At 39.7% G+C, this 15,838-nt stretch overlaps 1 protein-coding gene across 1 annotated transcript in view; it reads right to left on the reverse strand.

Annotated features, from left to right (window-relative positions):
• Positions 1–15,838, reverse strand: part of LAMA2 (laminin subunit alpha 2) — a 627,718-nt gene that overhangs the window by 6,716 nt on the left and 605,164 nt on the right. The window contains exons 58-61 of the mRNA XM_061207556.1: positions 12,976–13,088; positions 12,466–12,655; positions 10,372–10,527; positions 1,589–1,742 (exon numbers count right to left, since the gene is read on the reverse strand). Coding sequence (XP_061063539.1) covers positions 1,589–1,742; positions 10,372–10,527; positions 12,466–12,655; positions 12,976–13,088 — 613 coding nt within the window. The remainder of the gene's footprint in view (positions 1–1,588; positions 1,743–10,371; positions 10,528–12,465; positions 12,656–12,975; positions 13,089–15,838) is intronic.

The raw sequence follows: 15,838 nt of genomic DNA on the forward strand, positions 1-15,838 counted from the left end.
TTGTTTCTGTTCCTGAAAGGAGGATAAGGAAAAGAGAGAAATAACATGAAGCCATTCAGCAGAGGATAGGGGGAGTGAAGAAGCTATTAAACCCCCAGAAACTGGGTAGCTGGAAAGCTTTTAAGGACAAAGGTGTCAAAGGTTTAAATTGAAGTCGTATATTTTCCAGTAATGTAACCTCCTCTGACCACCCAAGTCTTAAATAGATTGTATTACACTGTGTGTTGAGGTGATGGCAGGAGTTATTGGAAGCTGGGGAAGTGGCTAATTTTCTGGTCCAGTTTGATCTCGAACCAAAAGAGCCCAGGCAGGATGGTAAGTTAATCTGTTAACTGCAGAAGTTGAAGCTGAAGCTTGCCATCAATTTGACGAAGCTAATGCCAGCTATCTGAATTTGCAGAAAACTTGAGAAAAGCTTTGGGCTTTCACAGAACGTGGAATTTGGGGTTCAACATAACCTCCAACATTTCAATATTTAACATATCCTGTGTTTCTCTGTTTTTTGCTTCTGCACAGGGGAAATTTCCCACGTATCCCCTGTTGGAGGGCCCTGCTCTTCCGTCTCCAACCTTTGCATGTGTGTTCAACTCATCTTTTAAACCTACCTCAAATGTCAATTCCTCCATAAAACCTTTCCTGATTTCCCCAAATTAATGTTTCCTTAAAATATCCACAGAACCTTGCTTGTGTGTCTTCTACAGTTTCTAGTTATTTTTTACTTGTCTTCTTGTGATTTCTGAGCATAAAGAATCTTATCTATTGATAGCATGTTCTTGAAGGAAATGACATCTTATTTACTTCTGTTTCCCATGTTAACTTCTACATATTATGTACTAATTTTTTTCTAACAAGCAAATGCATGTTCCTATGGTAACCATAGGACTGATTCTATCTCAAAGTATGTTAATGTCGGATTTTTTTGTTATTATGTACAAGTTATTTCATATTTTTCTTTCCAAATTGTACATTCACTGTCAGTGATCCAGACCTGCACTGAAAATGCTCACTGGAACGGGGGAGATACTTAAAGAAAGTCAGGGAAAGGTGCCAGTCATCATCACCATCAGCAAAAAATGGGGACCAGTATGTGTGCATTGTGTGTGTGAGGGGAGAGCATGAAATGGAGCCTTGCAAGGAATTGAAGAGAGGAAGAAAGGAAAATTCTATCTCATCTCCAGAAAGAAAGGTAGATGGGGAAAACTGGAAAGTAGATACATTACATAATATAAGCATATGAACCTTCTTGCAGAATTACATTTATTTTGCTATTATTGATCTCCAGGGAAGGAGATGGAATAAACTCACCAAATAGCCTTTTACTTTATTTCTTCTATTAGTTCTTATCAGAATCGGACACATTAATCTTTAAGAGGCATTTTTTTATTACTTCTAAAAGTTTTTATTTCTGGTTTAAACCAGAAATATTTTAACCAGAAATATTATTTTCCCACACAAACAAGAAGTCAATATTTGGACCTAGTTAATATTCAGAAATATTTAAACCAGAAATATTATTTTCCCACACAAACAAGAAGTCAATATTTGGACCTAGTTAATATTCAACAGAAAGGACATGGAAGCACCTCACCTGCTTTGGTAAAACCCGTTCCATCAAAATATGTTCCTTTCTGAGCATTTGCAAAACACGTCCCGACACGGTAGCTGGAGGTTGGCTGTTCAAGATCAGCAGGGGCTTCTGCCATCTGAAGATTCCTGATGCAGCCATCAATGCTGTAGGTCACCTAAATATTCAGGTCAGAAGAAACACATATCGGGTTTTACCAGAAGTTTGCCTTTATGTGGAATGCAATCATTGGTAGGGTGTTTTGTGTGTATAAACATCTGCCGATTGTCCTAGGCCATCTCCAAAACTGCCCGGATCGGCACCATCACCCCAGGCTTCAGAGCACGGGTGCAGAGAATCCAGTGTTGTGCTTTGCAGCTAAGACAGCGGTCCCCATCCCCCGGGCGGCGGACTGGCCTGTTAGGAACCGGGCCGTACAGCAGGAGATGAGGGGCGGGTGAACGAGCGAAGCTTCATCTGTATTTACAGCTGTTCCACATCGCTCGCATTACCACCTGAGCTCCGTCTCCTGTCAGCATTATGGTGAGTTGTATAATTATTTCATTATATATTACAATGTAATAATAATAGAAATAAAGTGCACAATAAATGTAATGCGCTTGAATCATCCCCAAACCATCTCCCCTGCCCCACGGTCCGTGGAAAAATTGTCTTCCACGAAACTGGTCCCTGGTGCCAAAAAGGTTGGGGACCACTGAACTAGGATGTATCTAGCCTGGAATATGATTGTTTTGATATTCTAAATACTGCACACTACGTCTCTAGTGGGACCACTGGTTTGACAGAACTCTGGGCCCCCTATGGAAATTGTAACTTTTAATTAGTCTCTTATGCTTCTATTTCATGTTTCTAGTAACAGTTTATTAACCTTACTATATATACATTTTTTTCACAATCTATGTTCAAATTCTACTTGAAAAGATAATTAGGTTTGGTTCAGTGCTTCTTCCTTATGAAAATCTAAGGAAAGCAGTGGATACTTTCCTAAGAAAATGCACATACACATGAAACTTGAAAGCTTGCATGAAACATTCAAAGTTTAGGGACTTTAGAAATAAATCAGTCATACTCTGCTTCATTATATTTCATCTGGGTTAAGGGATGCAAGTTAATCACTCTTGCCACTCTCTGTTCAGAGACTCTCATTTTGATTGGCCTGCGTAGCATAGCCAATAGCTATGAAGGAGAAGTAATACTGATCATCCACAAGAGGAGCCAAATACTGAGAATTGTAACCGTCATGAACAATTGTCTTTGATGAAGAACAACTCTACATCATCACGTGTTCTAATTTGAGCATAGAAATGAATCACACTTGTGTGTAGTGCATTTTCTAAAAACACTAATCCCCTGTGCTTCTTAAAAGAATGCTTTCCAAAGCCAACCAGGACACATGGTCTGACAAAAAATTATTTTGTGAATACTGATTTACAAAATTTGTGAGGACTTTAAATTCTGACTCCAGTTTTGGATAACAGTACTCTAGATCAGGGATCCCCAATCCCTATGGTACTGGTCCACGGCCTGTTAGGAACTGGGCCGCACAGCAGGAGGTGAGGGGTGGGAGAGTGAGTGAAGCTTCATCTGTATTTACAGCCGCTCCCCATCGCTTGCATTTCTGCCTGAGCTCCGCCTCCTGTCAAATCAGTGGTGGCATTAGATTCTCATAGGAGTGTGAACCCTACCGAACTGCACATGCAGGGGATCTGGGTTGCGTGCTCCCTATGAGAATCTAATGCCTGATGATCTGAGGTGGAGCTGAGGCGGTGATGCTAGCACTGGGGAGTGGCTGCAAACACAGATTATCATTAGCAGAGAGGTTTGACTGCACAGAGACCATAATAAATCAGTTGCTTGCAGACTCACATCAAAGCCCTATCAGTGAGTGGCAAGTGACAATGAAGCTGCATCTTACGGAGTAGACTGGACATAAGCAACACACTTCGGGTGTCACTGTCTCCCATCACCCCCAGACGGGACCATCTAGTTGCAGGAAAACAAGCTCAGGGCTCCCACTGATTCTGCATTACGGTGAGTTGTATAATTATTTCATTACATAGTACAATGTAATAATAATAGAAATAAAGTGCACAATAAATGGAATGCGCTTGAATCATCCCAAAACCACCCTGTGCCACTCCACCTCCCCGCCCCGGGTCTGTGGGAAAACTGTCTTCCACCAAACAGGTCCCTGGTGCCAAAAAGGTTGGGGATCACTGCTCTAAATACTGCATCTCTCAATATTTGCTAAATCTCTAGTCCTGAAACAATACCATCAATATCATCATTATCATCTTCCTTGTTGTCTTAGTGTTCTTTTTTTTTTTTTTGAGACAATTTTTTATATTTTTTATTGAAGTATAGTTGATTTACAATGTGTTAATTTTTGCTGGACAGCAAAGTGATTCAGTTATACATATATATACATTCTTTTTCATATTCTTTTCCATGATGGTGTATCCCAGGATACTGAATATAGTGCCCTGTGCTGTACAGTAGGACCTTGTTTTTTATTTATTTATTTATTTATTTATTTATTTTTTTAATCAGTCATCAATTTTATACACATCACTGTATACATGTCAATCCCAATTGCCCAATTCAGCACACCACCATCCCCACCCCACTGCAGTTTTCCCCCCTTGGTGTCCATACGTTTGTTCTCTACATCTGTGTCTCAACTTCTGCCCTGCAAACCGGTTCATCTGTACCATTTTTCTAGGTTCCACATACATGCGTTAATATACGATATTTGTTTTTCTCTTTCTGACTTACTTCACTCTGTATGACAGTCTCTAGATCCATCCACGTCTCAACAAATGACTCAGTTTCGTTCCTTTTTATGGCTGAGTAATATTCCACTGTATATATGTACCACAACTTCTTTATCCATTCGTCTGTCGATGGGCATTTAGGTTGCTTCCATGACCTGGCTATTGTAAATAGTGCTGCAATGAACATTGGGGTGCATGTGTCTTTTTGAATTACGGTTTTCTCTGGGTATACGCCCAGTAGTGGGATTGCTGGGTCATATGGTAATTCTGTTTTTAGTTTTTTAAGGAACCTCCATATTGTTCTCCATAGTGGCTGGATCAATTTACATTCCCACCAACAGTGCAAGAGGGTTCCCTTTTCTCCACACCCTCTCCAGCATTTGTTGTTTGTAGATTTTCTGATGATGTCCATTCTAACTGGTGTGAGGTGATACCTCATTGTCGTTTTGATTTGCATTTCTCTAATAATTAATGATGTTGAGCAGCTTTTCATGTGCTTCGTGGCCATCTGTATGTCTTCTTTGGAGAAATGTCTATTTAGGTCTTCTGCCCATTTTTGGATTGGGTTGTTTGTTTCTTTAATATTGAGCTGAATGAGCTGTTTATATATTTTGGAGATTAATCCTTTGTCCGCTGATTCATTTGCAAATATTTTCTCCCATTCTGAGGGTTGTCTTTTCATCTTGTTTATGGTTTCCTTTGCTGTGCAAAAGCTTTGAAGTTTCATTAGGTCCCATTTGTTTATTTTTGTTTTTATTTCCATTACTCTAGGAGGTGAATCAAAAAAGATCTTGCTGTGATTTATGTCAAAGAGTGTTCTTCCTATGTTTTCCTCTAAGAGTTTTATAGTGTCCGGTCTTACATTTAGGTCTTGAATCCATTTTGAGTTTATTTTTGTGTATGGTGTTAGGGAGTATTCTAATTTCATTCTTTTAAATGTAGCTGTCCAGTTTTCCCAGCACCACTTATTGAAGAGACTGTCTTCTCCATTGTATATCTTTGCCTCCTTTGTCATAGATTAGTTGACCATAGGTGCGTGGGTTTCTCTCTGGGCTTTCTATCTTGTTCCATTGATCTATGTTTCTGTTTTTGTGCCAGTACCATATTATCTTGATTACTGTAGCTTTGCAGTATAGTCTGAAGTCAGGGAGTCTGATTCCTCCAGCTCCGTTTTTTCCCTCAAGACTGCTTTGGCTATTCGGGGTCTTTTGTGTCTCCATACAAATTTTAAGATGATTTGTTCTAATTCTGTAAAAAATGCCATTGGTAATTTGATAGGGATTGCATTGAATCTGTAGATTTCTTTGGGTAGTATAGTCATTTTCACAATGTTGATTCTTCCCATCCAAGAACATGGTATATCTCTCCATCTGTTGGTATCATCTTTAATTTCTTTCATCAGTGTCTTATAGTTTTCTGCATACAGGTCTTTTGTCTCCCTAGGTAGATTTATTCCTAGGTATTTTATTCTTTTTGTTGCAATGGTAAATGGGAGTGTTTCCATAATTTCTCTTTCAGATTTTTCATCATTAGTGTATAAGAATGCAAGAGATTTCTGTGCATTAATGTTGTATCCTGCAACTTTACCAAATTCATTGATTAGCTCTAGTAGTTTTCTGGTGGCAGTTTTAGGATTCTCTATGTACAGTATCATGTCATCTGCAAACAGTGACAGTTTTACTTCTTCTTTTCCAATTTGTATTCCTTTTATTTCTTTTTCTTCTCTGATTGCCATGGCTAGGACTTCCAGAACTATGTTGAATAATAGTGGTGAGAGTGGACATCCTTGTCTCGTTCCTGATCTTAGAGGAAATGCTTTCAGTTTTTCACCGTTGAGAATGATGTTTGCTGTGGGTTTGTCATATATGGCCTTTATCATGTTGAGGTAGGTTCCCTCTATGCCCACTTTCTGGAGAGTTTTTATCATAAATGGGTGTTGAATTTTGTCAAAAGCTTTTTCTGCATCTATTGAGATGATCATATGGTTTTTATTCTTCAATTTGTTAATATGGTGTATCACATTGATTGATTTGCGTATATTGAAGAATCCTTCCATCCCTGGGATAAATCCCACTTGATCATAGTGTATGATCCTCTTAATGTGTTGTTGGATTCTGTTTGCTAGTATTTTGTTGAGGATTTTTGCATCTATATTCATCAGTGATATTGGTCTGTAATTTTCTTTTTTTGTAGTATCTTTGTCTGGTTTTGGTATCAGGGTGATGGTGGCCTCATAGAATGAGTTTGGGAGTGTTCCTTCCTCTGCAACTTTCTGGAAGAGTTTGAGAAGGATAGGTGTTAGCTCTTCTCTAAATGTTTGATAGAATTCACCTGTGAAGCCATCTGGTCCTGGACTTTTGTTTGTTGGAAGATTTTTAATCACAGTTTCAATTTCATTACTTGTGATTGGTCTGTTCATATTTTCTGTTTCTTCCTGGTTCAGTCTTGGAAGGTTATACCTTTCTAAGCATTTGTCCATTTCTTCCAGGTTGTCCATTTTATTGGCATAGAGTTGCTTGTAGTAGTCTCTTAGGATGCTTTGTATTTCTGCCGTGTCTGTTGTAACTTCTCCTTTTTCATTTCTAATTTTATTGATTTGAGTCCTCTCCCTCTTTTTCTTGATGAGTCTGGCTAATGGCTTATCAATTTTGTTTATCTTCTCAAAGAACCAGCTTTTAGTTTTATTGATCTTTGCTATTGTTTTCTTTGTTTCTATTTCATTTATTTCCGCTCTGATCTTTATGATTTCTTTCCTTCTGCTAACTTTGGGTTTTGTTTGTTCTTCTTTCTCTAGTTCCTTTAGGTGTAAGGTTAGATTGTTTACTTGAGATTTTTCTTGTTTCTTTAGGTAGGCTTGTATAGCTATAAACTTCCCTCTTAGAACTGCTTTTGCTGCATCCCATAGGTGTTGGATCGTCGTGTTTTCATTGTCATTTGTCTCAAGGTATTTTTTGATTTCCTCTTTGATTTCTTTAGTGATCTCTTGGTTATTTAGTAACGTATTGTTTAGCCTCCATGTGTTTGTGTTTTTTATGTTTTTTCCTCTGTAATTGATTTCTAATCTCATAGCGTTGTGGTCAGAAAAGATGCTTGATATGATTTCAATTTTCTTAAATTTACTGAGGCTTGATTTGTGACCCAAGCTGTGATCTATCCTGGAGAATGTTCCGTGCGCACTTGAGAAGAAAGTGTAATCTGCTGTTTTTGGATGGAATGTCCTATAAATATAAATTAAATCTATCTGGTCTATTGTGTCATTTAAAACTTCTGTTTCCTTATTTATTTTCATTTTGGATGATCTGTCCATTGGTGTAAGTGAGGTGTTAAAGTCCCCCACTATTACTGTGTTACTGTCGATTTCCTCTTTTATAGCTGTTAGCAGTTGCCTTATGTATTGAGGTGCTCCTATGTTGGGTGCATATATATTTATAATTGTTATATCTTCTTCTTGGATTGATCCCTTGATCATTATGTAGTGTCCTTCCTTGTCTCTTGTAACATTCTTTATTTTATAGTCTATTTTATCTGATATGAGTATAGCTACTCCAGCTTTCTTTTGATTTCCATTTGCATGGAATATCTTTTTCCATCCCCTCACTTTCAGTCTGTATGTGTCCCTAGGTCTGAAGTGGGTCTCTTGTAGACAGCATATATATGGATCCTGTTGTTGTATCCATTCAGCAAGCCTGTGTCTCTTGGTTGGAGCATTTAATCCATTCATGTTTAAGGTAATTATTGATATGTATGTTCCTATGACCATTTTCTTAATTGTTTTGGGTTTGTTTTTGTAGGTCCTTTTCCTCTCTTGTGTTTCCCACTTAGAGAAGTTCCTTTAGCATTTGTTGTAGAGCAGGTTTTGTGGTGCTGAATTCTCTTAGCTTTTGCTTGTCTGTAAAGCTTTTGGTTTCTCCATCAAATCTAAATGAGATCCTTGCTGGGTAGAGTAATCTTGGTTGTAGGTTCTTCCCTTTCATCACTTTAAGTATATCATGCCACTCCCTTCTGGCTTGTAGAGTTTCTGCTGAGAAATCAGCTGTTAACCTTATGGGAGTTCCCTTGTATGTTATTTGTCGTTTTTCCCTTGCTGCTTTCAATAATTTTTCTTTGTCTTTAATTTTTGCCCATTTGATTAATATGTGTCTCGGCGTGTTTCTCCTTGGGTTTATCCTGTATGGGACTCTCTGCGCTTCCTGGACTTGGGTGGCTATTTCCTTTCCCATGGTAGGGAAGTTTTCGACTATAATCTCTTCAAATATTTTCTCTGGTCCTTTCTCTCTCTTCTCCTTCTGGGACCCCTATAATGCGAATATTGTTGCGCTTAATGTTGTCCCAGAGGTCTCTTAGGCTGTCTTCATTTCTTTTCATTCTTTTTTCTTCATTCTGTTCCGCAGCAGTGAATTCCACCATTCTATCTTCCAGGTCACTTATGCGTTCTTCTGCCTCATTTATTCTGCTATTGATTCCTTCTAGTGTAGTTTTCATTTCAGTTATTGTATTGTTCATCTCTGTTTGTTTGTTCTTTAATTCTTCTAGGTCTTTGTTAAACATTTCTTGCATCTTCTCGATCTTTGCCTCCATTCTTATTCTGAGGTCCGGGATCATCTTCACTATCATTATTCTGAATTCTTTTTCTGGAAGGTTGCCTCTCTCCACTTCATTTAGTTGTTTTTCTGGGGTTTTATCTTGTTCCTTCATGTGGTACATAGCCCTCTGCCTTTTCCTCTTGTCTATCTTTCTGTAAATGTGGTTTTTCTTCCACAGCCTGCAGGATTGTAGTTTTTCTTTCTTCTGCTGTCTGCCCTCTGGTGGTTGAGGCTATCTAAGAGGTTTGATGGGAGGCTCCGGTGGTGGGTAGAGCTGACTGTTGCTGTGGTGGTCAGAGCTCAGTAAAACTTTAATCCACTTGACTGTTGATGGGTGGGGCTGTGTTCCCTCCCTGTTGGTTGTTTTGCTTGAGGCAACCCAACACTGGAGCCTACCTGGGCTCTTTGGTGGGGCTAATGACAGACTCTGGGAGGGCTCACGCCAAGGAGTACTTCCCGGAACTTCTGCTGCCAGTGTCCTTGTCCCCAAGGTGAAACAGAGCCACCCCCTGCCTCTGCAGGAGACCTTCCAACGCTAGCAGGTAGGTCTGGTTCAGTCTCCCCCGGGGTCACTGCTCCTTCCCCTGGGTCCCGATGCACACACTATTTTGTGTGCGCCCTCCAAGAGTGGGGTCTCTGTTTCCCCCAGTCCTGTCGAAGTCCTGCAATCAATTCCCACTAGGCTTCAAAGTCTGATTCTCTATGAATTCCTCCTCCCGTTGCCGGACCCCCAGGTTGGGAAGCCTGACGTGGCGCTCAGCACCTTCACTCCAGTGGGTGGACTTCTGTGGTATAAGTGTTCTTCTCCAGTCTGTGATTCACCCACCCAGCAGTTATGGGATTTGATTTTACTCTGATTGCGCCACTCCTACCGTCTCATTGTGGCTTCTCCTTTGTCTTTGGATGTGGGGTATCTTTTTTGGTGAGTTCCAGTGTCTTCCTGTCAATGATTGTCCAGCAGCTAGTTGTGATTCTGGTGTTCTCGCAAGAGGGAGTGAGAGCACGTCCTTCTACTCTGCCATCTTGGTTCAAAAACAGTGCTTTCTAGATACTTGGTATTTTTCCAAGCACTTTAAATATGTTACCTCATTTAATCTTTCCAGCAACCTTGCTTGTTTGGTATTATTATTAAACTATTTTACAAAAGAGGGAACTTTGTCAAAGAAATTAAGTAACTTGCTCAAGATCACACAGCTACTTAACAGTTAAGCACGTATTCAAACCAAGGGAGTCTGGCTCCAGGGTCCACACTCTGTTTTGTAATATTGCCTCTCATAGTCAGATCTGTCTAGAAAACTTGTCACTTCTCAGAAAAGATGATTTCCTATTCATCTATAATTGGTCATGGGCCAATGTGACCTAATAATTCAAAAAACATTCATGACTCAGGCAGCTATTTAGGCCACAAAGAAACAAATTAGACACTTACTGGACCAATTCTTCGGGTAGTGTAGTTAATGGGTAGCCCACCAATATACAGCATTCCCACAACATCCAGAATATCAGCTTTCTTGGGACTGATGGTTCTGTTGGAGGCACCGTCTACATAAATAATTCCTTCTTGCTTAATTCGAATAATCTTAATCTACCAAAAGAAGAGGAGTCATTAACGCCAATCATAGATAAATTTCAAATATGCAGAGTATAAAACATAAGAACTTTTAGGATATTCCTTAGGAAAAAGTGAAACAACTTACTGAGTGCCTAGTATGTGCTAAACCCATAATATAAGTGAAATTAAATCTGTTTACAGAATGTCTCAAAGTCTGTCTTTTCCATTAGTACCATCTCCAAAAGAGGAGAAAATCTTCCTGGGTGGGTTTTAGATTGAAGAGTCTTCTATAGTTGCCAAGTGAGTATCTGTATCAAGAGGTATGCTTGTTGTAAGGAAACTTGCAGATTGAGAGCCCTGTCATGAATTAAGTGGGCTGCAAAATTCATGTCCAATTTCAAAAGTTCATTGGTTTGATTGAGCAAAGCCTGGTCTTCCCAGCACAATTTCAGAGATGCTACATCTCTCTGCTTAAGAGGCACTTCTCATGCAGAATTGCAGGAATGCAGTGCATCCGGGCTGCACTGCCATTTCTGCAGCAGCTGATTAGTACAAAGTCAGGGAGGAAGATGGAAGGCTGACTGGGCTGAAATGACAGCAGTGGATTGAATTATTTTCTGGGGCAGAGTGAAATAAAAAGTGTGGAGACTAGCTTGAGCATAAAATCCTTGAGTCTGAATTTAGGAAAAGGAGCATGTAACCCTGTGAAATGCTGGAGTACAATAATGGTTTAAAAACGAATCTACATCAGAATTAGAGTAATTTAAGACCTTATTTTACACTGATCTATTCTGGTTTTGGAAATAATTTTCTAAAAACCTGCAAGGATAAAAATCCCTCCTTAATTTGGCTACTTAGTGTAATCCCAGCCTCATTGTGGCCCAACAATATGTCTTTTTCTCAAGTGTCATATTTATTATGCTATTAGCCAGAGATGAGAATAAACCTTAATGAGAGCTCCTGCATAAAGTATTTGCTAGTCATAAGCTCCCTAGAAAATTTCTTATTTCTAGATAACAAATTAGTTGACTTTGCGTTTATATTATATTTTTTCAGGTTCCTTGGCTTTCTATATGATACGACAAGTCCAAATACGTTAATATATAAAATCCAATATCTAATAATATCTTACTCTAAAAATTAAACATTTAATTGGTCCACCTAGGGAAGCTTTACTTGATAGGCTACCACAGGTGCAGAGACAAATTCCGAGTTTTCGTTTTAATCAGGCAGTATATTATCTACTTGCAGTCATGCCAAAGAGGACAGTAAGCTGGCAGGTGAGCCTTCTGTGCCCATAATAGTACCAGCTTCTGGGTGTAAGGCCAACATTTAAAAAGTTGTTCCAAATGACTGTTGGTGGAAGTGATACCCCAGAGGCCTTTAAACATGAGGTAGCAGATTCTCAGACTCTTGGTGTGCTCAGAGCACTTTGGGGTGGGAGGGGGGGGGAAGGCAGCCATAGGGCCCATTTTAGTGTTGCCAGCTTTTAAGTTGGTCAAATATTATTTCATAAAGAGAGGTTATTTTAGCACTTTAAAAATAGGAAAATATAATCTTAGAATAAATATTATTCCTTTAAATTGAATACATAGAGCTTTATGATTAACACATTCCATTGTCCCATAATAATAATAATACTTACTTAGAGTATTGGAAATGTCTTCAATTGCCTGGCCCTGGTTTGTGGACAGATGTTTGGGAACCACAGATGTACAGCAATGATGGAATCTTATAGTACCATGATGAGGCATGCAAGTGGTCAACTATAAACCTACCCAGGTTTGATCACATTTTCCAAGGTTGGGCAGTCGTATATGGCACTTACTTTATTTTTAGCCTCGGCCACATTCCAGTAGCGCCAGAGTCAGTGTCTGCACTGGCAAGATAATACTGGCACCAGGGGAATGCCGATGGCTGCCACCCAGTAACCCCCTCGTAGGGAACTGCCAACATCCTGGGGACTATTACCGTGTGCCAATGGCCATCATTGATTTTGGTGGGGATCATGGTGTTGGTGTCACCACTTCCCAAGTCATAACTGAAGTAGGGTATTCCATTTCTCAGCTGAACTGTAGCAAAATCAGCATGATTGATCCGGGCCATGTAAAAGAGCAAGCCTGATTCAGCTTCGGTTCGCACTTCAAATTCAATGGTGAGACTGTGAAATAAAAGTATGCGAAGTAAAACAGAAGAATAAGAACATTCTTATTCTAGGATAGAGTGGCATCTGATCATGGTGCTTTTTCATAAAGGATAGCAAAACCTTTTCCAAGGTGAGGACTATCCAGGTCTGCTGGGTTCCTAAACTGGCTTCTCAGGCTCAGACAAATATTGATATAATTCTATTCTTTACAGTACTCAGTGAACTAAAAAAGCTCACCTCATTTATTAATAAATATAGTTAATTAAACTTGAATAAACAAATACTTAGTACTTCCATTTATCGGTTTTTGTCTAATATCTCAGAATAAATCATACCGGTTTTTAACTTTGGTGTCATCAAATGCAATTGCAATGTGACTGTTTCTCGAAAGCCCAAACTGTTTGCTTCCTATCAGGAGAGCTGGTTCCGATTCTGCAGCACAAGGACCCTGTAAAATACCAAGGAGAGAAGGAGCAGAGATTTTGGACTCCATTCTTGAAAAATGTAATGCTGCTGTCTAATGGTTTCTTATATTTTAGTTTAATGTTCTCACAAAATCTCGTTTAAGTTCCTTAGAAATGAAAGCTGTCTCTTGTTCATCTCTGTACTCTACTACATAGTAGGTACTTACTATTTATACTGCACCTTTGAATTGCCAAAGGAATGGTGCTCAAAAATATTCATTGATTAATTCATGTTTTCATTATCCTTTAAGGAAATCTATTATTCATATTTCTGAGAAAACTGGAATTTCCTTCTCACTTTTACTTCATTTATGAAGAGTTATATCGTTAGAAGATTGAACAGGGAAAATGACAAGCTTGCCACTGGGTTACAGGAGTAGAAAAATGTGTCCTTCTTGTCCTCCCCATTTCTCTCTCCCACTGTCTTACTTTTTCTTGAAAATTATCGGTGCTAGAAGGTTTCCATGAATTTAGACTTTCAAGCTGGTGTATCTCAACTTGCAAGTCAGCCCATTCAGGCTTAGCCCGTTGCTAGGCAACCCAGCACACTTTTTAATGTAACCTGCCATACACCATTTCAACTGCCACTGTTCAAAGATCAACTTCCTAGGGTGCTTACAAGGTAGAGCTCGCTGCAGGGCTAGCTTCAGAGGCAGGCTTCCTGTGTAGTCACTGAGCTTAATGCTCTGCTGTCACCATTTTGAAATTCTTAATAATTTTTGAACAAGGTGCCCTGCATATTCACTTGGCTCTGGGCCCTGCCAATTACATAGCCAGACCTGACTGGGTGGACCTTACTTGGCTACTGTAACGCTCAGCTCAAAAGTTAATCAAGGCTCCTCAAATTACCAAAACCACAATTCCTTTCCTTGGTCTCTATTTTCACAAAATAGCTCCAAGTACAAGCTGCTTAAGAAGTCTTTTAAAACACAAAGTACATGAGAAAATAAATAACCTGCCTGCTCTCAACAGCACATCTGTTTTTAAAGATCTGCACTTAATAGCTCTGGATGGGCCACTGCCCCAGTACGCGCTGACTCAGCAGAGGTTCCCAAACAGCCCAAGGCAGGCTTTTGATGCAGCCTGCTCTTCCCAGGGTGTACCTTGGAGATGACTCATCAGCGCACAGGAAATTTTTACTTGATGAGGAAAAGCCTTGCCCTCTTTTCTCTTGAGCTTAGTCAAATGGAGCACTCTGCCACAGCAGGTAAAAAGCTTTAAGTGTTTTGAAATGCTGTAAAATTGGGCTTTATGGAAGTATTTCCCTTCTTGCTTCCCAGGAGATGGTCAGTTACAAAGAGCAGACTGTGGCTGAAATTCACAGAGATATGCAAAAACCCAGCGGGTAGAACAGGAACATGCTATTTATTCACGCAGCTGAATGGGCCTCTCTTGGAATCAACATGTGGCACCTTTCTTATTACCCTGACTGCAAAAAGAGCCCAAATGGAAAGGCCTTGGTAGCTTAATGTCTCAGCCTTCAATGATGCTATTAATAGAACTGGGATCATTTATCAACCTCTCACAATATTTCCTGTAGAGAGGACCATCACAACACATGTAAGTAGCCTGTAGTCCTCCTCAGAAATCTCGAAGAGAATCCAACCTGCTGGGAGTCCATCAGGGGCAGAATTTAGCTAAGATATCTCTAAACCCTCAGGTCTGAAAACTGAGGGATTGAAAAGGTCACTGGATGTGGAGGAATTAGGGAACTATAATGTGTAGCCTAAAAGGAAACCACCAGCAGGTTATTTCCGTGTTATTAACATTGTCTAGTGGCTACATATATACGTTAATATGAAACAACTTTTCTAATGTAATTTTTAAAATTATCAGAGTGGCTATTGTAAAGAGTAGGTCTTTTATTGGTAGCAGCTATTTGTCGTGGAGACCCTTTGTCTTTACATGTTTTGGGCATTGTGGCCTGAACACCATGCTAACCTTGCTTGCTGGTAGACTGGACACGTGATTTCCAACACTGGTCTTGAGCTGAGCAGCTCTGCTACATGTTATCAGATTTTCTAGATGAAAAAGGCCCTGCTTACATTGTTTTAGAAAAACCTTTGACTTTGTAAGGGTCCTGTTTAGAAGCGTTACATGGTACACCCACTTGAAATTTAGGAAGAGCAGTGCTACCCGGAGAGGCTTCTGCTTCACTTTTACAGCAGGTGGATCCTGAGAAGCAGGTGGAAAGAGTGGCTAATAAAACCGTGTTCTCAGATTGGCCAGTTTTATAGAAGAGAGTGATAACAAATGCATCACTCTATTAGGTAAACTCAAAGTATAAAGCCGTTATGTAAGTTCATTGTTCTTTAAGGACATCCGAGTTGACATTTACCGTCATCAATTTGCAGTGGGATGGATATTATGGAAACAGTTTAAATAAACTGTCTATCACCTTCCTTTATAAAACTGGCAGTTGAAAGAGGACAGAGAGGTTCCAGTGTAAGAGGATTTTCTGTGTATCTACTTTAGGATTTAAATGGGAAGACAATTCTCCAACAGTCTCTAATCTGGTAATGTTTTTGGTGCAAGCCTAGATGTCTCCTCTCACTTGGTTAAGGGGAGGCGGGATGGATTGTGTCTGCTTTGCATCATTTTCCCATGGGTGGATCTGAAACCAGGCCCGACATTCCCAGCAGGTTTGCCTGTTGTGCCTCCTCTTCCTCGTCCCTCACACCCCTCAGAGGGTGGAGCGCCTCACCTGGCCACTCAAGCAGCTCTTTTCCTTCTA

This window comes from Eubalaena glacialis, chromosome 12 (genome assembly GCF_028564815.1).
Source record: "Eubalaena glacialis isolate mEubGla1 chromosome 12, mEubGla1.1.hap2.+ XY, whole genome shotgun sequence".
Taxonomy (NCBI): Eukaryota; Metazoa; Chordata; class Mammalia; order Artiodactyla; family Balaenidae; genus Eubalaena; species Eubalaena glacialis.